The sequence below is a fragment of the Oncorhynchus gorbuscha genome, linkage group LG25, assembly GCF_021184085.1.
Source record: "Oncorhynchus gorbuscha isolate QuinsamMale2020 ecotype Even-year linkage group LG25, OgorEven_v1.0, whole genome shotgun sequence".
NCBI classification, from domain to species: domain Eukaryota; kingdom Metazoa; phylum Chordata; class Actinopteri; order Salmoniformes; family Salmonidae; genus Oncorhynchus; species Oncorhynchus gorbuscha.
This window is the reverse complement of record NC_060197.1, coordinates 11,110,697-11,133,647: the sequence shown is the minus strand read 5'-3', so window position 1 is coordinate 11,133,647 and position 22,951 is coordinate 11,110,697. Positions and strand designations below refer to the sequence as shown.

The window sequence follows — 22,951 nt, the reverse complement described above, 5'->3', positions numbered from 1 at the left end:
TCCTGCTGCTGCATTGTAATTACGCGAAGCGCTAGGACCCCGCGGACAACACTCTCTGGATGACACAGAACAAACTGCGAGTTGAGTTTTGGCCACTCAAACATGGAAATGTTGAACTGACAGCGCAGAACTAACTCGGCACTCTGAATTGGACGATAGGTAGGCTAGGCCTATCATACCGCCACCGGGGGATTGTTTTTGTGGAGAGATCGATTTTGGGAATCAATGTCTACGCGCGCAACTGAAGTTTTATTTTCTGGGTTTGGATTTAGGCTGCTGTGCAATAGTATGATTTTTAGTGTGTGTCGTTTGCTCTGGGTGTAAAAGTGCTGAACATTATTAATATTTTAACTAAATGGATTATGTTCATTTTGCGCAAAAGCTCTTATAAGAAGTTGTTTTGTTGTAATGTTCTGGATATGTTTTCGCAGTATACCTTGCTAAGTGAGTGATGATTGATTTGGATATGTCAGCACCGCACACTCCATCATTCCTGGACTGGGGAAAGTAAGAAACCACCTGTTGTGAATGCTTTCTGGAACTTCCCACGGATATACCTCTGCGGCTAAAACAAGACATTGGAAAGGCGTGCGCAGAACGCACAGAGACATGTAAAGCCGGTATGCTTTACACGGAACACTGAGAACTCGTTTTGTATTCATGGGACAGGCACAGGCTAATAATCCTATTTTAATTTATTGCTATTACCTGTAGTTAATTATGTCGCCATGGTGGCACGGGTTAAGATGATGAGTCCTGTCTTGGCCACCAGTTGCTGTTGCGCTCAGAATGGCTCGCGAGGACGCGGTGAGGTGCCTGCGCTGCCTGCTCTACGCTCTCAATTTACTCTTCTGGGTAAGAGAAGCGGAGACCCCCAGCAGGTGGCCTGGTTGTGCCCGCGCTCACGCTACACAATGCAGACAACTTTATACCCCCCCATTCCATCCACCCCAACGCGTGCCTCCATGGCGGAGTGCCTGCGCGAGGGTTACAGTATTTGATCATAATGGCCGGTTACTTTATACATAGGCCTGCACCATACATTTTCTTGTAGAAAAACAAATGTGCAGAAACTGCACGTTTGGCATTCTAGTGCATGCTATTTATAGGCCATTACATTTGATAAGTGCTCCAGGGTTGTTGTAGTGGGTTATGCAAGTGTTGAACACATGGCAAAATGCCCCCTAGGCAACATTCTGTTGCCATACCAATTCCCTGGATTGTATTTCACTGCCATAAGCTTTTTCAGACAAAACCTATTTTGAGTGGAAGTGTTTACTGTAGGCCTACTTGGTGAAACTGTAATGTTATGTGTGTGTGTCTTGTGTGTATAATGTGTGTGTCTGTGTGTTCTATATCTCTGTGTGTGTGTGTGTGTGTGTGTGTGTGTGTGTGTGTGTGTGTGTGTGTGTGTGTGTGTGTGTGTGTGTGTGTGTGTGTGTGTGTGTGTGTGTGTGTGTGTGTGTGTGTTATGCTCCCTCAGCTCATGTCGATATGTGTCCTGGGGGTGGCTGCTTGGCTCAGGGACTACCTGAACACTGTGCTCACCTTGACAGCTCACACCAGGTGAGTGATATGGATTTCAATGTTGTCACCTCTCAGTGGGCAAGTGGGCAGGTACTGGCAGGAACAGGAGGGAGATAACAGGGAGAAAGCGGGAGAGGAAGCTAATTAGTATATATGAGCTGGAGCAGTAAATAAGAAGAGAAAGAGAAAAGAGCGAAGGGCTGTTGGATTTATGTCTCACTTCCTCAACAAATCCCCTCGACTCATACCTGGCAACCTTTCCACAAATCATCAACCGCATAACGTTTTAATTCAACAGTGTCTCATCACCTAGACCTGTCCACAGATCACCATCTCACCCCTCACTGGCCCCTGACAGTAACTGCTGCGGTAGAGGATTCCTACATTCCTACGGAGTGTAATCACTATTTACTGCTGGCTGCTGTATTAATAATAATGCAACAGGCCACACAGAGAGAGGGGGGGGAGAAATAGCAGGATGGATAGATAAATAAACAACGAGTCTGCCAAGTTACCCCCCCCCCCCCTCCCCTCTCTCTCGCTGTAGGCTGGAGGAAGCAGCAGTTCTCACCTATTCTCCGGCTGTCCATCCCGTCATCATTGCAGTGTGCTGTTTTCTTATCATCGTGGCCATGGTGGGCTACTGTGGCACACTGAAATGCAACCTTCTACTCCTGTCCTGGGTACGTGTCTGAATGAAATGAGCGTGTGTTTGCCTGTGTGTGTGTGTGTCTCTGTGTATGTGCGTGTGTGTGTGTGTGTGTGTGTCTCTGTGTATGTGCGTGCGTGTGTGTGTGTGTGTGTGTGTGTGTGTGGAAACTGTGACGAGCTTGGTTTAGTTGGAGAAGCGGGTTGTAATTTCTGTAGATCTTAGGTTTTCTTTAGCTATCGGTGTTAGTTACACATGTATGCAACCTTGAAATACATACACGCACACGCACATGCACACGCACACACACACACAGTGTCCCACACACACAGTGCCCCACACACAGTAGCCCTCCCTATCTATCTTCATGTGCCATTGTCCTCATCATCTGTAACAGCCTAATGTCCTCTACATCTCTTTAAAATAATATTATTGTGCCCTCATAAACCCTGGAACAGGCCAGTAAATTCACCCAACAGCTACACAGTTGCGTAGTTCCACCGTTCATACACAGTCGCGTAGTTCCACCGTTCATACACCGGAGGGAAATGCAACGAGAATTCCCCCCTCGATTTTACAGCCGTTACTCATCTTTCGCAGCGCCACGATGGTCATTCATCATCCCATAAGCGTGTGGCGCCACCGCGTCTTGTGTTAGTGAACGCCGCGTTCTGAGCGAGCGAGGGCCTGGTGCGGGGATGTTACCGGTGTGCAGCGGAATAACGCTTCCGTGGATAAGTACAGCTGTAAAACTATTCACCACTGCTGCTGTCTGAGCCTGCCTGAGTAATGGTACCCTGGGCACTGATGGACGGCCAGAGAGAAGGAGGGGGAAGCGTCATGGAATCCTGACCTGTTCACCGGACGTGCTACCTGTCCCAGACCTATTATTTGACCATGCTGGTCATTTATGAACATTTGAACATCTTGGCCATGTTCTGTTATAATCTCCACCCGGCACAGCCAGAAGAGGACTGGCCACCCCTCATAGCCTGGTTCCTCTCTCGGTTTATTCCTAGGTTTTGGCCTTTCTAGGGAGTTTTTCTTAGCCAACGTGCTTCAACACCTGCATTGCTTGCTGTTTGGGGTTTTAGGCTGTGTTTCTGTACAGCACTTTGAGATATCAGCTGATGTACGAAGGGCTATATAAATACATTTGATTTGATTTGATTTGAGAGCGAGAGAGAGAGAGTGAAAGAGAGAGCGAGAGGGAGAGATGGACAGATAAGTGTGTGATTATCTCAATCACTCACCACTGTCAGTGCGGGACAACAAAAAGAGAGAATGAAAGAGAAACAGGGATAAAAGTACGGAGGTTAAGAGGTGGATTGAGTCAGAGCAGGTGAAGGGGAAGGAGAGAGAAACCCAATGACGTACAGAGAAGAGAGAGAGAGAGAGAGACAACCCCCCCCCAAAAGCCATTTCCATCCAACCATGCATGCAGATGACTAAACAATGTATCATCTCTGTGCTTACAGAGCATGTGCTACGGAGCATTACTCTACTGCACATGTGTTGTATACATAACATGTATTCCCATACAGAAGCAATTGTGGCAGCACAATGCACTATTTCCATTGACCAATTGTGTCATGCATACAAAAACTATAACAAGGCAGGTACATGATTACTCATATTCCTATAGAGTGGAAGGGCAGGACACCGGAGAGGAAAGGGTGGGGTGGCGCCTGTTTTGTGGCTCTATCTCCCAGGTGTGCTGTGTGGGGAGACAGAGAGGGGGGGGGGGGTTCCTGTGTCCGTCTCTCCCCGACCAAAGTGGCTTTATTCTGGGTCTCCCTCACGCTTCCTCCACTCCTCCATTGGGACTTCATTCATCCCCCTCTCCTTGCAACTCTGCCCTGGCATTCTTGTGTTTCGCTGGCGCACTGCGGAGACAATATTATCTCGTTTGAGCAGGACAATGGGTAACGCTATCCCACAAGTCTCCACCCGCTTATGGAGAGGTGGCTGAGGGGGGTGAGTGGCGCTTGGGTTACCCACGCACTCATTCACCAGCTGGTGCGTCCCTTTCAGAGGAACGCCTCCCACAGCCCCAACTCTGCTCTTTACCTGAATAACACCCACCTCCTTCTTCCTTCAATTATAGCTGTGGTGGGCAATTGATGGTTCCCTGGCAATAAGCTCAGTTAAAACCTTTATATGTAATAGATAGTAATGTTTCTGTTGTGGACTAAGCAAGTGAAAAGCGTCAAAGCGTCCATTTAATGTCTCTGAGGGGTTGTTGGGATGTTTGTAGATGTTTACATGCGTGCAGTGGTGCGTTGTGGGATATTGTGGGTATGTTAGGGACGACTGCAGGGTCTTAAGTTTCTCTGAGACGCTGTTCCAGCGAACGCGGAGAAAGGTCGCTTAAAAATAGTCCCTCCTTAAAGACGCCAAACAAATCCCCCTTAGCCTAAACTTATAGCGCTCCCCCTCTCGCCCTCTCACTCTGTCGTTCCTCCACCTCTCTTTCCCTGTCTTCCCTCTCTCGCCCTTGTATACGTGTTAATTGAGTATCAGCGAGGGAAGGGAAATATGCTGTAAGTCTCTCTACACAGGAGGAAATCCATTCTTGGAAGCCTTGACATTCCATTCAAACAACTGCAACCCTCCTCTAACCTCAGTGTGTGTGTGTGTGTGTGTGTGTGTGTGTGTGTGTGTGTGTGTGTGTGTGTGTGTGTGTGTGTGTGTGTGTGTGTGTGTGTGTGTGTGTGTGTGTGTGTGTGTGTGTGTGTGTGTGTGTGTGTGTGTGTGAGAGAGAGAGAGCTTGCTCCCTAAAATGAAATGTGTAAAACATAAAGACACATCTCTGTGTGAAAGGTAATACACTGAGTGCACAAAACATTAACACCTTCCTAATATTAAGTTGCACTCCCCTTTGCCCTCAATTTGTCAGGGCATGGACTCTACAAGGTGTCGAAAGCTTTCCACAGGGCTGCTGGCCTGTGTTGACTCCATTGCTTCCCACAGTTGTGTCAAATTGGAAGGATGTCCTTTGAGTGGTGGAACATTTCTTTTTCTTCAATTTAAAGTTTTATTAAGTTTTCTTGTTTTTCAATCAACCAACAAAACACATTCCACATTCACAGATGTGACAGGCATAAAAAAAAGAAGTTAAAATATATAATAATAATAATTAAAAAAAAATACAATTATAATAAAAGATTAAGAAAAATAATAAATGTTTTTTTGTTGGTGTATATATATATATATACATACATGCATGCACATATCCACATATACACATACGTACACATACGTACACATATACATACATACATTCACACCCATACACACACACACATCCTACATACCTACACGTACTCACAAAGAATAAAAAAATAAAAAACATATATACAACTAAACTTGCAGCAGCACTATCAAGGTTCTTATTAGCTATTTCTAGCCTTCGCTGAGACGACGAGCCAATAATTCGTTTTTACAGCACTCAGTGTATATGGAAGCTCGAGGGGTCGAGGGGTCGAGGGAAGTTTCATATTCTCTTCACACCTGGAAATCATCCCTGTAGAAAGGTGAAGTATTGATGTACTGTTTGTGTATGTCTTGGTATGTGTGTGAAGGAGTGTGTTAGAGGGGGGTTCGAAGGGTGAAGGGTCACACTCTGAGAGAGAAGAACACAGGGGAGATGTTTTTGAGTGGTGAGATGATTTTCTGGGTGAGAGGTGTGTGAGTGTGTGTCTGTGTTGTTTGGGACTGGCCTGCTCTAAATGGAGTGTAGCACTAACAAAGGCGAGGCAGAGCCATCTGTCTGCCAATAATATCTACACTCCAAACAAACAGGCTGTCAGACATACCCTGTACCACTGACATGCCCCTAATAGAATAGCTGACACACACATTACTCTTCATAAGACCCGTGTGTGCGTTTGTCTGGTGTGTGTGTGTTTGTCTGGTGTGTGTGTGTGTTTGTCTGGTGTGTGTGTGTTTGTGTCTGTTTGCACAGCTGTGTTTACTTGAAAGTCTGAAAGTTTGAAAATAGTAGTGTTTTCTGTTGTGTTTATGTGAAATTGTGGAAATAGGTGTGTATGTGCATGTATGTGACATGAGTGGAACAGGCGTCTGGAGATTGAAGCACATGACATCACTACTCATTGTGTGGGAGCACTCTTTCTCCCACCATCCACCATGACGATCAATCACTCAGACAAGACACTACACAGTACATCTCTGTCTAGCCTCAACACTAACATTCTCTCCCTTTCTCTCTCTCTTCTCTCTCTCTCTCTCTCTCTCTCTCTCTCTCTCTCTCTCTCTCTCTCTCTCTCTCTCTCTCTCTCTCTCTCTCTTTCTCTCCCTATCTCTCTCTCTCTCTCTCTTTCTCTCCCTATCTCTCTCTCTCTCTCTCTCTCTCTCTCTCTCTCTCTCTCTCTCTCTCTCTCTCTCTCTCTCTCTCTCTCTCTCTCTCTCTCTCTCTCTCTCTCTCCTCAGTACTTTGGCAGTTTGTTGGTGATCTTCTGTGTAGAGTTGGCCAGTGGGGTGTGGACGTATGACGAGGTGAGTGCAGCACAGATGTTCTATTTGCTGTATTGTTATGCTGCAGCTCTATGTGTGGTGGCCCTATAGGCCTGTCTATATTTTGTTCTGTGCTATGAATAAACATGAATGCTAGTCATGTCCGGCTCTGCTCAGAGAGCTCACCTCCTTCTCTGCTTACTGGGGCTACCCAATTAACAACATGACCAGTGCAGGGCACAGGCCAAAGAGCACAGGCCAAAGAGCACAGGCCAAAGAGCACAGGCCAAAGAGCACAGGCCAAAGAGCACAGGCCAAAGAGCACAGGCCAAAGAGCACAGGCCAACGAGCACAGGCCAAAGAGCACAGGCCAAAGAGCACAGGCCAACGAGCACAGGCCAACGAGCACAGTCCAAAGAGCACAGGCCAAAGAGCACAGGCCAACGAGCACAGGCCAAAGAGCACAGGCCAAAGAGCACAGGTCAAAGAGCACAGGCCAAAGAGCACAGGTCAAAGAGCACAGGCCAACGAGCACAGGGAAATGGTACTGATGCTATATATGAACAACCGGAAAATCTAACTGAAAGAAACTTCCAGCGTCTCCAAATTCCACAATGTCCCTAAAGTGTTGGTGAAACCAGGTTCCGCTGCGTTTTTTTCATTGTACCCCTCTAATCAGGGACTGATTTAGACCTGGGCCACCAGATGGGTACAATTCATTATGAGGTAGAACAGAAAACCAGCAGGCTCCGGACCTCGTAGGGTAAGAGTTGAATACCCCTGAGATAGGGTATAATTGTGTCCCCGTTCCCATCCGTCCCTCGTTCCCCTCCCTCCCCCTCCCTCCCCCTACCTACTCTCTCCCTCCTGCTCATGGTGTGGGTGTTTGAAGACAATGGGCAGGGCTCTCTATTACAATGGGTTCTCCCCTACAGGGCTGCCCCTCCCCTGGTCCAGGGGCTTTTCTCTCCACCATGAAAGAGCCCACAGTGGCTTTGATGTCCCCTCACAGTATGTGGGACTCGCTCCGACCGCGCAGGTGTGTTTGTGTTTGTGTGTGTGTGTGTGTGCAGCACCTGGTGTGTATGGCAAACTGAGAAAGGTGTGTGTGTGTGTGTTTGGTACTTGGCTACAAGCCTGAGGATGTGTGCGTGTAGCACTAGCACCTGGCCTTTGAGTCCACAGTGCCACCCGCCTCCCTCCAGAGTGTGATATACCTGCCATGCCGCAGGGGGCTGTGGGTATTGTAGTCTTTGTGCCTTGTCCTTTATCAGAACCCTGCTAGGGCAGCACCAAGGTGACGCACCTGGCCTCAGGGGAATTCTGGGTAACCTGGGTCATATTATGCTTATCACAATCTCATTACAAGACCAGAGGAGAGAGGGATAAAGAGTGAAGGAGAGAGGAAGGAGGAGGGGATGGAGGCCCAGGGGTGAGTTAGGTAGAGGTTTTATTGGAGAGGAGAGGGGGATGAGTTATGCATGCTAAGTGTGTCCAGCTGTGGGTCTGCAGATTAGCTCTAGTCTGGTTCCCTAGAGCCCAGACATGGGTAATTGCTTCGACAACAAGCCATCGTCAACCTCAGCAACTACAGACTGGAGTGTTGGAGGCCTGGGAAACACTAGAGGAGAGAGTCCGAAGTTGTGTGTTTGAAAATAATTGTGGCATAGTCAGAGGATTGGATTATGTAACTACGCTTGAAACAGAGCTGGTAAACAGAGCTGGTAACTAAATATACACCACTGTGACTGTTGCTCCAGTACGGTTTCAGGGCTTTCTGTTGAATGTCTTGTGACAATAATACATCAGCTGTACATGAAATGTTCTCAGCTGAAGTTGAACTGAAATATATGGCTGAACTGAATGTAACTATACTGAATGAAATGGAGTTTAGGGCTGACCCCATTTAGTCGACTGGTCGATTGTTTGGTCGATAGGCAGTTGGTCGACCGAGATTTCTTTAGTCGAGCAGTAGCAAAAATAAAATAATATATCATGGTGTACAAGACCCCTGTCTGACTCGAGTCTGTCTGAGTGGAATGATCCATTGTGGAGGTCGTGGGGATGGTACAGTCCATCACTAAGACATGTGCTGCTGAAATTGTACATGGTTCTATTCCGTAGGAACAATGGTGCAACACTAATAAAAATGATATTATTTTTTATAACAGATGCGGTTGATACCGCTGTTCCCGGTTCCGAAACACATCAGTGTGCTGTTGAATTGGAACCTTTTCATAGACCATGTCGCTACGTGCATGATAGCAACGTTAACCAGCATAGGTGTTGAGAACAATGTGGTAGAGGCAGCAGCGGAGTTAGGACATGAGAAAACAGCCTTTGCCTTAATTGTCTGAGAGAAAAGTGAGGAGAGAGGAAATCCCAACTAAATTAGGTCTATAATCAATAGCCGTTATAATAGGCTTTATAAATCAGCCATATATATTTACAAAAATAGAGATCCTGCTTCTCTTGCCCATTCGAGTGTTTGTTTAATAGCCTACTGATTCTGTGAGCACCAACCACAACATGTCGGAGAGACAATTTTACAAATTCGGCTGTTTTTTCAAATCTTTGCTATGCTGTCATAAAGGCTTTACACTTTTTTTATCTCGTTAAAACCGCCTCTCTGGTATTATTGATTATTTATTTAGTGTTGTTCACACTGTTCCAAATGAACAGACAATTTATAACCCTCCTTTTTCCTTGATCTCCCTCTTATTGTTGGTATTACTAATATTGTTATGATCATCATTATTATTATTATAATAAGTAATGCCATTATCATTAGTAGGCTTACTATAGCAGCCTTGTATAACCACCATCGAGCTGCAGGCCTAGGATCGCATCCTGTTCTGTCTTAAAAGCGTTACTTACAAAGGCCTATATTTCAATACTTACAGTTGAGGTCGGAAGTACACCGACACTTAGATTGGAGTCAATAAAACCGGTTCTGTAAGTCGGTTAGAACATCTACTTTGTGCATGACACAAGTACTTTTTCCAACAATTGTTTACAGACAGATTATTTCACTTAAAATTCACTGCATCACAATTCCAGTGGGTCAGAAGTTTACATACACTAAGTTGACTATGCCTTTAAACAGCTTTGAAAATTCCAGAAAATTATGTCATGGCTTTAGAAGCTTCTGATAGACTAATTGACATCATTTGAGTCAATTGGAGGTGTACCTGTGGATGTATTTCAAGGCCTACCTTCAAACTCAGTGCCTCTTTGCTTGACATCATGGGGAAAAAAAGATCTTAGATCTCCACGAGTCTGGTTCATCCTTGGGAGCAATTTCCAAATGCCTGAAGGTACCATGTTCATTTGTATAAACAATAGTACGCAAGTATAAACACCGTGGGACCACACAGCCATAATAGCGCTCAGGAAGGAGACGTGTTCTGTCTCCTAGAGATGAACGTACTTTGGTGCGAAAAGTGCAAATCAATCCCAGAACAACAGCAAAGGACCTTGTGAAGATGCTGGAGGAAACAGGTGCAAAAGTATCTATATCCACAGTAAAATGAGTCCTATATCGACATAACCTGAAAGGCCGCTCAGCAAGGAAGAAGCCACTGCTCCAAAACCGCCATACAAAACCAATACTACGGTTTCCAACTGCACATGGGGACAAAGATCGTACTTTTTGGAGAAATGTCCTCTGGTCTGATGAAACAAAAATAGAACTGTTTGGCCGTAATGACCATCGTTATGTTAGGAGTAAAAAGGGGGAGGCAAGCCGAAGAACATGACCCCAACCGTGAAGCATGGGGGAGGCAGCATCATGTTGTGGGGATGTTTTGCTGCAGGAGAGGCTGGTGCACTTGACAAAATAGATGGCATCATGAGGGGGGTAAATTATGTGGATATGTTGAAGCAACATCTCAACTCCAACTTGTATCTAAAGGGGGAGTAGGCCTACTATATACTCCTATTCAAACCACACTTTGAGCTCATACAGTTGAGGTCGGAAGACATCAGTCAGGAAGTTAAAGCTTGGTCGCAAATTAGTCTTCCAAATGGACAATGACCCCCAAGCATTCTTTCAAAGTTGTGGTAAAATGGCTTAAGGACAACAAAGTCAAGGTGTTGGAGTGACCATCACAAAGACCTGACCTCAATCCCATAGAACATTTCTGGGCAGAACTGAAAAAGTGTTTGCGAGCAAGGAGGCCTACAAACCTGACTCAGTTACAGCAGCTCTGTCAGGAGGAATGGGCCAAAAATCAGCCAACTTATTGTGGGAAGCTTGTGGAAGGCTACCTGAAACGTTTGACCCTAGATAAACTATTTAAAGGCAATGCTACCAAATACTAATTGAGAGTATGTAAACTTCTGACCCACTGAGAATGTGATGAAAGAAATAAAAGCTGAAATAAATAATTCTCTCTACTATTATTCTGACATTTCACATCCTTAAAATAAAGTGGTGATGCTAACTGACCCAATACAGGGAATTTTTACTCTGATTAAATGTCAGGAATTGTGAAAAACTGATTTTAAATGTATTTGGCAAAGGTGTATGTAAACTTCCGACTTCAACTGTATATAAGCTATAGTACTGTATCAATCAATCATTCATTTGTTCGTTCATGTCATCACACAGCATACTAGTCATTCATGATTTGAAATCCAATTAAGCATTTTCATTTTATAATAAAATATCAAAGCGAAATTTGAATAATTAGCATAAACTATAAATAAACCGTTCCATTTTGGAAATTGCAATAGGAAAAAATTGCAATCTCTGTTATGCTTATAATTGATTTAGTGTTGTTTATATTGTTCCAAATGGTCAGAGAAATGATTTTGTAATCTAAACAGCTCCTGTTTGCATGCAGCACTTGCTCCTTACCTTATTTTTCTTGATCTCCAGTATTTTCCACAGCTAGTCAAATTTATTCCACACATTTTTTACCTCCTGAGCAACCAGTAAACATTCCCCCGTTTTAAGTTTATTTGTCACGTCCTTTGCATCCACTTTGCCGTCACATGTGTTACGTTGTTCAGAGTTTGTTATAACCAATTTATTGATGTGAATGTGATATACTATAGGTTCTAATAGTCATGTGCATGTGATGCATGCATGTGTCACGTAAAGCGTGCAAGGGTCCAATTTGTAAGTCGCTCTGGATAAGAGCGTCTGCTAAATGACTTAAATGTAAATGTAAATGGTTGAGAGGACAGGGTATGTTTTTCCTAAACAAATGAGGGATTTCCGTGACTGAACTTTCCAGTCAGAAATGGCTGTAATTATGTTGCAGCTTCAGCAACACAGACAGTGCGATAAACACTGTTGATGTTATGTGGTGGTCGCTGCAGCAGGGAGGAGAGAGAGACAATGAGTGATAGTCACACAGTCATGTCATTTTTTTAAATACAGTCTGAGCCAGCCCTGGCACACTCAAATAAATTGTGGTTGGACTCCCTCTAGTCATTTGTGTGGATTAATTATTTCATCAAACAGTGCGCTTAAAGCATCAGACAAGCTCACTGCATATACAGTGCCTTTGGAAAGTATTCAGATCCCTTGACTTTTTCTAAATTTTGTTACGTTTCAGCCTTATTCTAAAATATATTAAATGTCTTTGATTTTTCAACAATCTACACACAATACCCCATAATGACAAAGCAAAGTTAAAAAAAAAATATTTGCAAATGTATTAAAAATAAAAACCTGATATCACATTTACATAAGTATTCAGACCGTTTAATCAGTACTTTGTATAAGCACGTTTGGCAGCCATTGCAACCTTGGGTATGATGCTACCAGCTTGGCACACCTGTATTTGGGGTGTTTCTCCCATTCTTCACTGCAGATCCTCTCAAGCTCTGTCAGGTTCGAAGGGGGGCGTTGTTGCACAAAGGGGGATGGTGCAGGTTTTCATCAAGAATATCTCGGTACTTTGTTCCGTTCATCTATCCCTTGATCCTGACTAGTCTGCCAACCCCTGCCGTTGAAAAACATCCCCACAGCATGATGCTGCCACCACCATGCTTCATCGTAGGGATGGTGCCAGGTTTCCTCCACATGTGACGCTTGGCATTCAGACCAAAGAGTACAATCTTGGTGTCATCAGACCAGAGAATCTTGTTTCTCATGGTCTGAGAGTCCTTTAGGTGCCTTTTCGGAAGCTTCCAGCCATCTGTCATGTGCGTTTTACTGAGGAGTGTGGACACTCTACCATAAAGGCCTGATTGGTGGCAGTGGTGTAAAGTACTTAAGTAAAAATACTTTAAAGTACTACTTAAGACGTTTTATGGGGTATCTGTACTTTACTATTTATAATTTTGACTACTTTTACAATTACTTCACTATATTCCTAAAGAAAATAATGTACTTTCTTCTCCATACATTTTCCCTGACAACCAAAAGTATGAATGAGTAGCAGGACATGAAAATATTCAAATTCCAAAGAGAAAATCCCTGGTCATCCCTACTGCATCTGATCTGGCGGACTCATTAAACACAAATGCTTAATTTGTAAATGATGAGTGTGCCCCTGGCTAGCCGTAAAAAATAAAATAAAATAAAAACATTTATATACCGGCTGGTTTGCTTAGTATATGAATTTGACTTTCACTTTTACTTGAGTAATTTTCTATTACTGTACTGTATCTTTTACTTCTACTCATGTATGACAGTTTTCCACCACTAATTGATGGAGTGCTGCAGAAATGGTTGTCCTTCTGGAAGGTTCTCCCATCTCCACAGAGGAACTCTGGAGCTCTGTCAGAGTGACCATCGGGTTCTTCGTCACCTCCTTGACCAAGGCCCTTCTCCCCCGATTGCTCAGTTTGGCTGGTCAGCCAGCTCTAGGAAGAGTCTTTGTGTTTACAAACTTCTTCCATTTAAGAATGATGGAGGCCACTGTGTTCTTGGGGACCTTCAATGTTGCAGAAATGTTTTTTTTTCCACCACAACGCTGTCTTGGGCTCTACGGACAATTATACAATTATTTTGACCTCATAGCATGTTTTTGTTCTCTGACATGCACTGTCAACTGTGGTACCTTATATAGACAGGTGTGTGCCTTTCCAAATCATCTCCAATCAGTTGAATTTACCACAGGTGGACTCCAATCAATTTGTAGAAACATCTCAATGATGATCAATGACAACAGGATGCACCTGAGGTCAATTTCAAGTCTCATAGCAAAGGGTCTGAATACTATTTCAGTTTTTTGTATACATTTAAAAAAAACTTTGTCATTATGGGGTATTGTGTGTACATTGATGAGGGAAAAACGGAAAATGTAGTTGATTTGTTAAAACACATAGAATGTGTCTATATATGGAAAAATACACGTTTGAAAAATTGGTTGAACGAACAGATGACTCTCGGTCGACCAAGATTTATTTTTGTCGGGGACAGCCCTAATGGAGTTACACTGTTATGTTCTGTCCAAGCCTTCAGTTCATAGGTCAGATATGATCAGTCTGAAGTCCAGGATGCCCAACTATGGCCTGCAGCGTTACCAGTGGCTAACACACACCTGGAACACCTTACAGACTGAGGTGAGAGGTCACTACCCCAGACTTCACCACCCCAGAGGTCACACACAAACACTTAGTGGTTTTATAAGATATTATATGTATTTATGAGAGGTTATTAGTGTTTTAGTGCTTTGAATATGCAAGATTGTTAGTTATAAAGGGCTGGTAATGTATGTCAACTTTCTTTGACTGTGTGTTCCCCAGTTTAAGTGCTGTGGGGTCATCTACTTCACTGATTGGCTGGAGATGACAGAGATGGAGTGGCCACCAGACTCCTGCTGCTCCAATCAGTATCCAGGTTGTGCTCGACATGCCCACTACCGTGACCTCAGTGACCTTCACCAAGAGGTGAGTGCCCCAGTGGCCCTTATATTATTACTTTTTATTGTCATTTAACCTTTATTTAACCAGGTAGGCCAGTTGAGAACAAGTTCTCATTTACAATGCGACCTGACCAAGATAAAGCAAAGGAGTGCGATAAAAGCAACAACACAGAGTTACACATGGGATAAACAAACGACCAGTCAATAACACAATAGAAAAAGTATATGTACAGTGTGTGCAAATTTAGTAAGGAAGGTAAGGCAATAATAAGGCCCTCTGACCTCATAGCAAGTGTTAGGTGGTGGTTAGACCTCTGTTGACCTGTTCACCTGCTGAACCCTCTGACCCTACCTTGAAAAGTGTTATGATCATTACAAATTATCATTACGGCTTTCTGAAGCCCCAGGTGGATCTGCCAATGCCTTATTGACGTACCTTCCTCTGTGACATCATCAGAATGGGACACACAGGCTTACATTTTCCCATTCACCAATTGAGTAAACCTGTTAGTTCAGAAGAGACAGAAACAATAACAAGAAACATTTTGATATATCAAATCAAATCAAATTTATTTATCTAGCCCTTCGTACATCAGCTGATATCTAAAAGTGCTGTATAGAAACCCTGCCTATAACCCCAAACAGCAAGCAATGCAGGTGTAGAAGCACGGTTGCTAGGAAAAACTCCTTAGAAAGGCCAAACCTAGGAAGAAACCTAGAGAGGAACCAGGCTATGAGGGGTGGCCAGTCATCTTCTGGCTGTGCCAGGTGGAGATTATAACAGAACATGGCCAAGATGTTCAAATGTTCATAAATGACCAGCATGGTCAAATAATAATAATCACAGTAGTTGTTGAGGGTGCAGTAAGTCAGCACCTTAGGACTAAATGTCAGTTGGCTTTTCATAGCCGATCATTAAGAGTATCTCTACCGCACCTGCTGTCTCTAGAGAGTTGAAAACAGCAGGTCTGGGACAGGTAGCACGTCCGGTGAACAGGTCAGGATTCCATAGCCGCAGGCAGAACAGTTGAAACTGGAGCAGCAGCACAGCCGGGTGGACTGGGGACAGCAAGGAGTCATCATGCCAGGTAGCCCTGAGGCATGGTCCAAGGGCTCAGGTCCTCCGAGAGAAAGAGAGAAGGAGAGAATTCGAGAGAGCATACTTAAATTCACACAGGACACTGTATAAGACAGGAGAAGCACTCCAGATTAAACAAACTGACCCTAGCCCCCCGACACATAAACTACTGCAGCATAAATACTGGAGGCTGAGACAGGAGGGGTCAGGAGACACTGTGGCAACATCCAATGATACTTCTGGAAAGGGCCAAACAGGAAGGATATAACCCCACCCACTTTGCCAAAGCAAAGCCCCCACACCACTAGAGGGATATCTTCAACCACCAACTTACCATCCTGAGACAAGGCAGAGTATAGCCCACAAAGATCTCCGCCACGGCACAACCCAAGGGGGGGCGCCAACCCAGACAGGAAGATCACATCAGTGACTCAACCCACTCAAGTGATGCACCACTCCTAGGGACGGCCTGAAAGAGCACCAGTAAGCCAGTGACTCAGCCCCTGTAATAGGTTTAGAGGCAGAGAATCCCAGTGGAGAGAGGGGAACCGGCCAGGCAGAGACATCAAGGGCGGTTCGTTGCTCCAGAGCCTTTCCATTCACCTTCACACTCCTGGGCCAGACTACACTCAATCATATGACCCACTGAAGAGATGAGTCTTCAGTAAAGAATTAAAGGTTGAGACCGAGTCTGCGTTTCTCACATGGGTAGGCAGACCATTCCATAAAAATGGAGCTCTATAGGAGAAAGCCCTGCCTCCAGCTGTTTGCTTAGAAATTCTAGGGACAATTAGGAGGCCTGTGTCTTGTGATTCAACAGAAGATCTCTTTGTTTATTGGGACCTAGAACAAGCATCTCTGTTTTGTCCGAGTTTAAAAGTAGAAAGTTTGCAGCCATCCACTTCCTAATGTCTAAAACACAGGCTTCTAGCGAGGGCAATTTTGGGGCTTCACCATGTTTCATTGAAATGTACAGCTGTTTGTCATCCGCATAGCAGTGAAAGTTAACATTATGTTTTCGAATGACATCCCCAAGAGGTAAACTATTTAGTGAAAACAATAGTGGTCCTAAAACGGAACCTTGAGGAACACTGAAATTTACAGTTGATTTGTCAGAGGACAAACCATTCACAGAGATATCTGTCTGACAGATAAGATCTAAACCAGGCCAGAACTTGTCTGTGTAGACCAATTTGGGTTTCCAATCTCTCCAAAAGAATGTGGTGATCGATGGTATCAAAAGCAGCACTAAGGTCTAGGAGCACGAGGACAGATGCAGAGCCTCGGTCTGATGCCATTAAAAGGTAATTTACCACCTTCACAAGTGCAGTCTCGGTGCTATGATGGGGTCTAAAACCAGACTGAAGCATTTCGTATACATTGTTTTCCTTCAGGAAGGCAGTGAGTTGCTGCGCAACAGCTTTTTCTAAAATGTTTGAGAGGAATGGAAGATTCGATATAGGCCGGTAGTTTTTTATATTTTCTGGTCAAGGTTTGGCCTTTTCAAGAGAGGCTTTATTACTGCCACTTTTAGTGAGTTTGGTACACATCCGGTGGATAGAGAGCTGTTTATTATGTTCAACATAAGAGGGCCAAGCAGGGGAAGCAGCTCTTTCAGTAGTTTAGTTCGAATAGGGTCCAGTATGCAGATTTTGAGGCCATGATTATTTTCATTATTGTGTCAAGAGATATAGTACTAAAACACTTGAGTGTCTCCCTTGATCCTAGGTCCTGGCAGAGTTGTGCAGACTCAGGACAACTGAGCTTTGAAGGAATACGCAGATTTAAAGAGGAGTCCGTAATTTGCTTTCTAATGATCATGATCTTGGGGCGGCAGGGTAGCCTAGTGGTTAGAGCTTTGGACTAGTAACCGGAAGGTTACTAGTCAGTTAGGTGGTGAACTGATTTTTGTCCTCTGAGGTCCTTGGGTAGGCAGAGGGAGTCTGGAAGGGCATCAAGGAATCTTTGTGTTGTCTGGGAATTTATAGTACGACTTTTGATGCTCCTTGGTTGGGGTCGGAGCAGATTATTTGTTGTAATTTTAAACATAATAAATTGGTGGTCCGATAGTCCAGGATTATGAGGAAAAACATTAAGATCCACAACATTTATTCCATGGGACAAAACTAGGTCCAGAGTGTGACTGTGACAGTGAGTAGGTCCAGAGACATGTTGGACAAAACCCACTGAGTCGATGATGGCTCCGAAAGCCTTTTGGAGTGGGTCTGTGGACTTTTCCATGTGAATATTAAAGTCACCAAAAATTTGAATATTATCTGCTATGACTACAAGGTTCGATAGGAATTCATGGAACTCAGTGAGGAACGTTGTATATGGCCCAGGAGGCCTGTAAACAGTAGCTATAAAAAGTGATTGAGTAGGCTGCATAGATTTCAAGACTAGAAGCTCAACGGACGCTAGCGTCATTTTTTTTTTGTAAATTGAAATTTGCTATCGTAAATGTTAGCAACACCTCCGCCTTTGCGGGATGCACAGGGGATATGGTCACTAGTGTAACCAGGAGGTGAGGCCTCATTTAACACAGTAAATTCATCAGGTTTAAGCCATGTTTCAGTCAGGCCAATCACATCAAGATTATGATCAGTGATTAGTTCATTGACTATAACTGCCTTTGAAGTAAGGGATCTAGGCTACTTACATTCTGAATGGAGTGGAGATGATTTTCTTGGGGTTGGAGTTTTCTACTTAATACTTTCACAACAAGCTGTTTCCAATGGGATGACTATTTTCAGCCTGAAATGACCTGCCATGTTCAATGGTGGAGAGAAATCCATACATCTCAATTAGAGCCAATCACAGGCTTGATAGCATAGTATGCCTTCTGGCTGCTGCGGTTGCCAGATTGTTGAGACAGAGTGCAGATATTACGCATCATCAAGCTCACCAGGGGACAAGGTATGCTGCTGTCTGAGGCTGAGGGGAACACACACACAAAGTCTAGTAGGGGGTGAGGGAAGCCAAGCAATGCCAGCTAGTCTGCCAGTAGGATACAGAGAGAATACAAAGCAAACTCACCGTAGAGTCTCTCTCTCTCTCTATTTCTATTTTAATATTTCACCTTTCTCTCACACACCCACACAAACATACAGGCAGGCACACAGGCAGGAAGGTAGGTAGACAAACAGATAAGCAGGCATGCAGGCAGGCAAACAGGCAGGTTGGCATGCAGGCAGGCAGGCAGGCAGGCAGGCAGGCAGGCAGGCAGGCAGGCAGGCAGGCAGGCAGGCAGGCAGGCAGGCAGGCAGGCAGGCAGGCAGGCAGGCAGGCAGGCAGGCAGGCAGGCAGGCAGGTAGGGCCGCACACACTCAGTCTTCTTTCCTATAGAGGGAAACACCCTCATCTCCCCATCTACAGCTCAATCACTGTCCTGGTCTAACCCCAAACCAACCCTGTCCCCTATCCCATCTTCAGCTCAAACACTGTCCTGGTCTAACCCCAAACCAACCCTGTCCCCTATCCCATCTTCAGCTCAAACACTGTCCTGGTCTAACCCCAAACCAACCCTGTCCCCTATCCCATCTTCAGCTCAAACACTGTCCTGGTCTAACCCCAAACCAACCCTGTCCCCTATCCCATCTTCAGCTCAAACACTGTCCTGGCCTAACCCCAAACCAACCCTGTCCCCTATCCCATCTACAGCTCAGTCACTGTCCTGGCCTAACCCCAAACCAACCCTGTTCCCTATTCCATCTACAGCTCAGTCACTGTCCTGGCCTAACCCCAAACCAACCGTGTTCCCTATCCCATGTCTGACCACCTCCACCTCAACATATCTGTCTGCTGTTTTTTGTCAACAGTATTAACCCCCTAGCAGTATCAAAAGTTCCCCTGGCCATAGCAACAGTTCCTCTCCCCGTGGTCCAGGCCAAGTAGTGTGGCTCTAGCAGGGTTTTAGCAGGCCCGGTGTGCCCGGTGCAGACTGCTAGGCTGCCCATTGTCACCTGGGTGAGATGTGCTGGGTGAGCAGGCTGTTCCTGCCTGACAAACACACCTGGATAGGCCTGCCTGAAAAAGATGGAGGGAGAGGGTGGAGAAAGGGGAGGTTGTGACAGTGGAAAAAGAGAGGGAAATGGGGGTGGGGGAAAGGGAGGAGGAGGTAAAGAGAGTCGATACAGGAAAAGGGGGAGAGAGAGGGAGGGAGAGAGAGGCTAGTAATTGTGTTAAATGTAAACTCTGAGAGGTTCTTATGAAAGGGTGTTTGCTGCTGCTGCTACGCCTCATTAAGTAAAACTAGGCATACAGAGGGACAAAGAGATGCTGTGTGTGTGTGTGTGTGTGTGTGTGTGTGTGTGTGCCTGCGTGCGTGTGTGTGTGTGTGTAGTGAGGATGAGTCAGTTAGTCAGTCAGTCAGTAGAGGAGGGAGTCAGTCAGTAGAGGAGGGAGTCAGTCAGTAGAGGAGGGAGTCAGTATAGGAGGGAGTCAGTCAGTAGAGGAGGGAGTCAGTCAGTAGAGGAGGGAGTCAGTCAGTAGAGGAGGGAGTCAGTCAGTAGAGGAGGGAGTCAGTCAGTAGCGGAGGGAGTCAGTAGAGGAGGGAGTCAGTCAGTAGAGGAGGGAGTCAGTCAGTAGAGGAGGGAGTCAGTCAGTAGAGGAGGGAGTCAGTCAGTAGAGGAATCAGTCAGTAGAGGAGTCAGTCAGTAGAGCAGGGAGTCAGTAGAGGAGGGAGTCAGTCAGTAGAGGAGGGAGTCACGGGGAATGTGTAGAGAATCCTTTCTATCTCCTGTCTGTTTTCTCTCTCTTTCTTTATACCAGCCTCTCTCCCCCACGTTTACTACCCTTTCTCCACAGGACTTTCCTTTCCTCCCACTTTTCTCTCTCTCACTCTCTCTCTCACCTCTCTCTCTATCCCTTTCTCTCTCTCTGGCAGCAGTAAGGTGTAGAGTAGCTCAGTCTGGTATGTAGCACCACAGAGTGAATATCCCTCAGTCAGGAAGTAATAGACTGGCCTTTCTACACCTCCACTACTACTCCCTCTCTTTCCACTTCTCTACCGTCGTCCTCTCTTCCCCTACATCTCTCTTTCTCTCACTCTCTCCCCCTCTGTTTCTTTCTCTCCATGTACTGTACATGTTATCCATGTGATAGGATGAGAGAGCATTTTCATTTAGTTCCTACAGCAGATGTACATCTCACAGAAACAGTATGGGAGGTCTGCCCCTGGTGAGACAGACAGACTGAAACATTGAAACAACATTCATATTATATGAATGTAATATTAATGTAACAAGGATCAAACGTATGTCATATTTCAACATGGAAAAGCTTCAACTCTTGTTGTGTTTATTTGTGTGTGTGTGTGTGTGTGTGTGTGTGTGTGTGTGTGTGTGTGTGTGTGTGTGTGTGTGTGTGTGTGTGTGTGTGTGTGTGTGTGTGTGTACTACAGGGCTGTGGGCCGAAGATCTACAGTTTCATCAGAGGAACTAAGCAGCTGCAGGTGCTGCGTTTCCTGGGTGTGTCTATAGGAGTGGCCCAGATTCTGGCCATGACCCTGACCCTAACCCTGCTCTGGGCCCTCTACTACGACCGCAAGCCCCCCGAGCCCACCCCGCTTGACCCCCCACCAGGAACCGACCCTGGATCTCTAACCATCACCCACGGACCCCAAGGGGAGGCTCCTAAATCGGGTAACACTCGCCTGGCTGAGGCCTGGTCCAACGCTGCGACCACGTCTAACGGACATGGACACACCCAGTTTGAGATGGAGAGGCTGTCCTAGCGGGGGGGTACACTGTCTACCCATCTGCCCCTCACACTACCCCTCATAAGGGGATGAGGAGAAAGTGTGAGACGAGATGAGGGGAGAGAAGGGGGTTGAGAAAGAGGGTAGGAGCTATGAGAGAGATTGGGCACAGGTGCAGGAGCGTGAATGCCCCCCCCCCATACCCCCCTCTCTTTCCCGTAGGACAACATGTCAATGACATACTGGACTGTGGGACTTTTTAGGACTATTTTGTCACAGCTGGGATTGGAAATTGTAACGGAAACTAAATAACTAAGTCAATGCTTGCTCCTGTAGCGTCACCACTATCCAAAAGTGAGGAGCGGAGGGAATCGTTTTAGTTTTCCCAACATTCCTTCTCCTCGTTGGGAATGTTTGGGAATATCACCACTAGCACTGACTGGATGAAACCTGTTCAGCAATGACTGCTGTAAGGACATGTCAACTATTCATCTCACTCAAAACACACCGAACCAAGGAAATTCAGTTTATCTGGATATTTGGAAATATCATGTCTTAATTTGACAGACCTTTTGGAATCCACAGGAACCACTCAGACATATTCATGAGCATTTGTGCACCAGTCAGAGTGTATTATCGTAGTCTACTATAAATGGAACATGATGTTGGCTATTTATTTCTGGCTCTGTGAGAATAATGCATATCAGCTCAAACAATAATCTGTGCATTTGATCATTTCAGAGGGGTTGTGAACTATACTGTGTTGTTTGCCAAGGAATAATAACACAACCAAGTGTTTGTTCTCTGATAAAGATCACTGTCAGAATGACACACTTAGGGATGAAAAAACTTAGGGATGAAAAAGAAAATGTTATTTCATCGCCACACAGCACATATCATAAACATTTGAAGCGAACAGAATTCATTCTGGGAGAACGATGAGAACGATATGTGGGAGAGTAGGGTCTTTCATTCTGACATAACATACCCTGCTTTCGGTGGGGGCTGCTGAGGGGAGGGCGACTCATAATAATGTTGGGAACGGAGCAAATGTAATGGCATCAAACATATGGAAACCAGGTGTTTAATGCCATTCCACTCATTCTGCTCCAGCTAGTACCATGAGCCCTTCCTCCCAAATGAAGGTGCCACCAACCTCCCGTGCCTGTTTTCCATTGAGAATCCATAGTATTTATAGCTAGAAGGGCAGTCTGTAAACTGCAGCTGTCATCACCCACTGAATGTCAGAAACTACCCATAAGATCCTTTAAGGCCACTGGTGATTATATTTAATGTTTGCCCTCTAGCTGTGTGTCCCCTTGCTGTGTGCCCTCTAGCTGTGTGTCCCCTTGCTGTGTGCCCCCTTACTGTGTGTCCCCTTGCTGTGTGTCCCCTTGCTGTGTGTCCCCTAGCTGTGTGCCCCCTTACTGTGTGTCCCCTTGCTGTGTGTCCCCTTGCTGTGTGCCCTCTAGCTGTGTGCCTCCTTACTGTGTGTCCCCTTGCTGTGTGTCCCCTTGCTGTGTGTCCCCTTGCTGTGTGCCCTCTAGCTGTGTGTCCCCTTGCTGTGTGTCCCCTTGCTGTGTGTCCTCTAGCTGTGTGTCCCCTTGCTGTGTGTCCCCTTGCTGTATGTCCCCTTGCTGTGTGCCCCCTTACTGTGTGTCCCCTTGCTGTGTGTCCCCTTGCGGTGTGTCCCCTTG

The 22,951-nt window shown here is 45.4% G+C and overlaps 1 protein-coding gene across 3 annotated transcripts; it reads left to right on the top strand.

Annotated features, from left to right (window-relative positions):
* Positions 1–73: 73 nt before the first annotated feature.
* On the top strand, positions 74–22,618 carry LOC124013634 (tetraspanin-12-like). 3 transcript variants are annotated; one of them, XM_046327975.1, is made up of 8 exons: positions 74–159; positions 432–855; positions 1,484–1,566; positions 2,075–2,210; positions 6,629–6,694; positions 14,069–14,176; positions 14,360–14,503; positions 20,958–22,618. In XM_046327975.1, exons 2-8 carry the CDS (start codon positions 790–792, stop codon positions 21,288–21,290), a joined length of 936 nt encoding a protein of 311 aa, XP_046183931.1. In that variant the 5' UTR covers positions 74–159; positions 432–789; the 3' UTR covers positions 21,291–22,618. The 3 variants fall into 3 exon arrangements, with proteins under 3 accessions (XP_046183931.1, XP_046183932.1, XP_046183930.1); XM_046327976.1 differs by having other exon boundaries at positions 101–620; positions 773–855; XM_046327974.1 differs by having other exon boundaries at positions 101–855.
* The last annotated feature ends 333 nt before the right edge of the window (positions 22,619–22,951 follow it).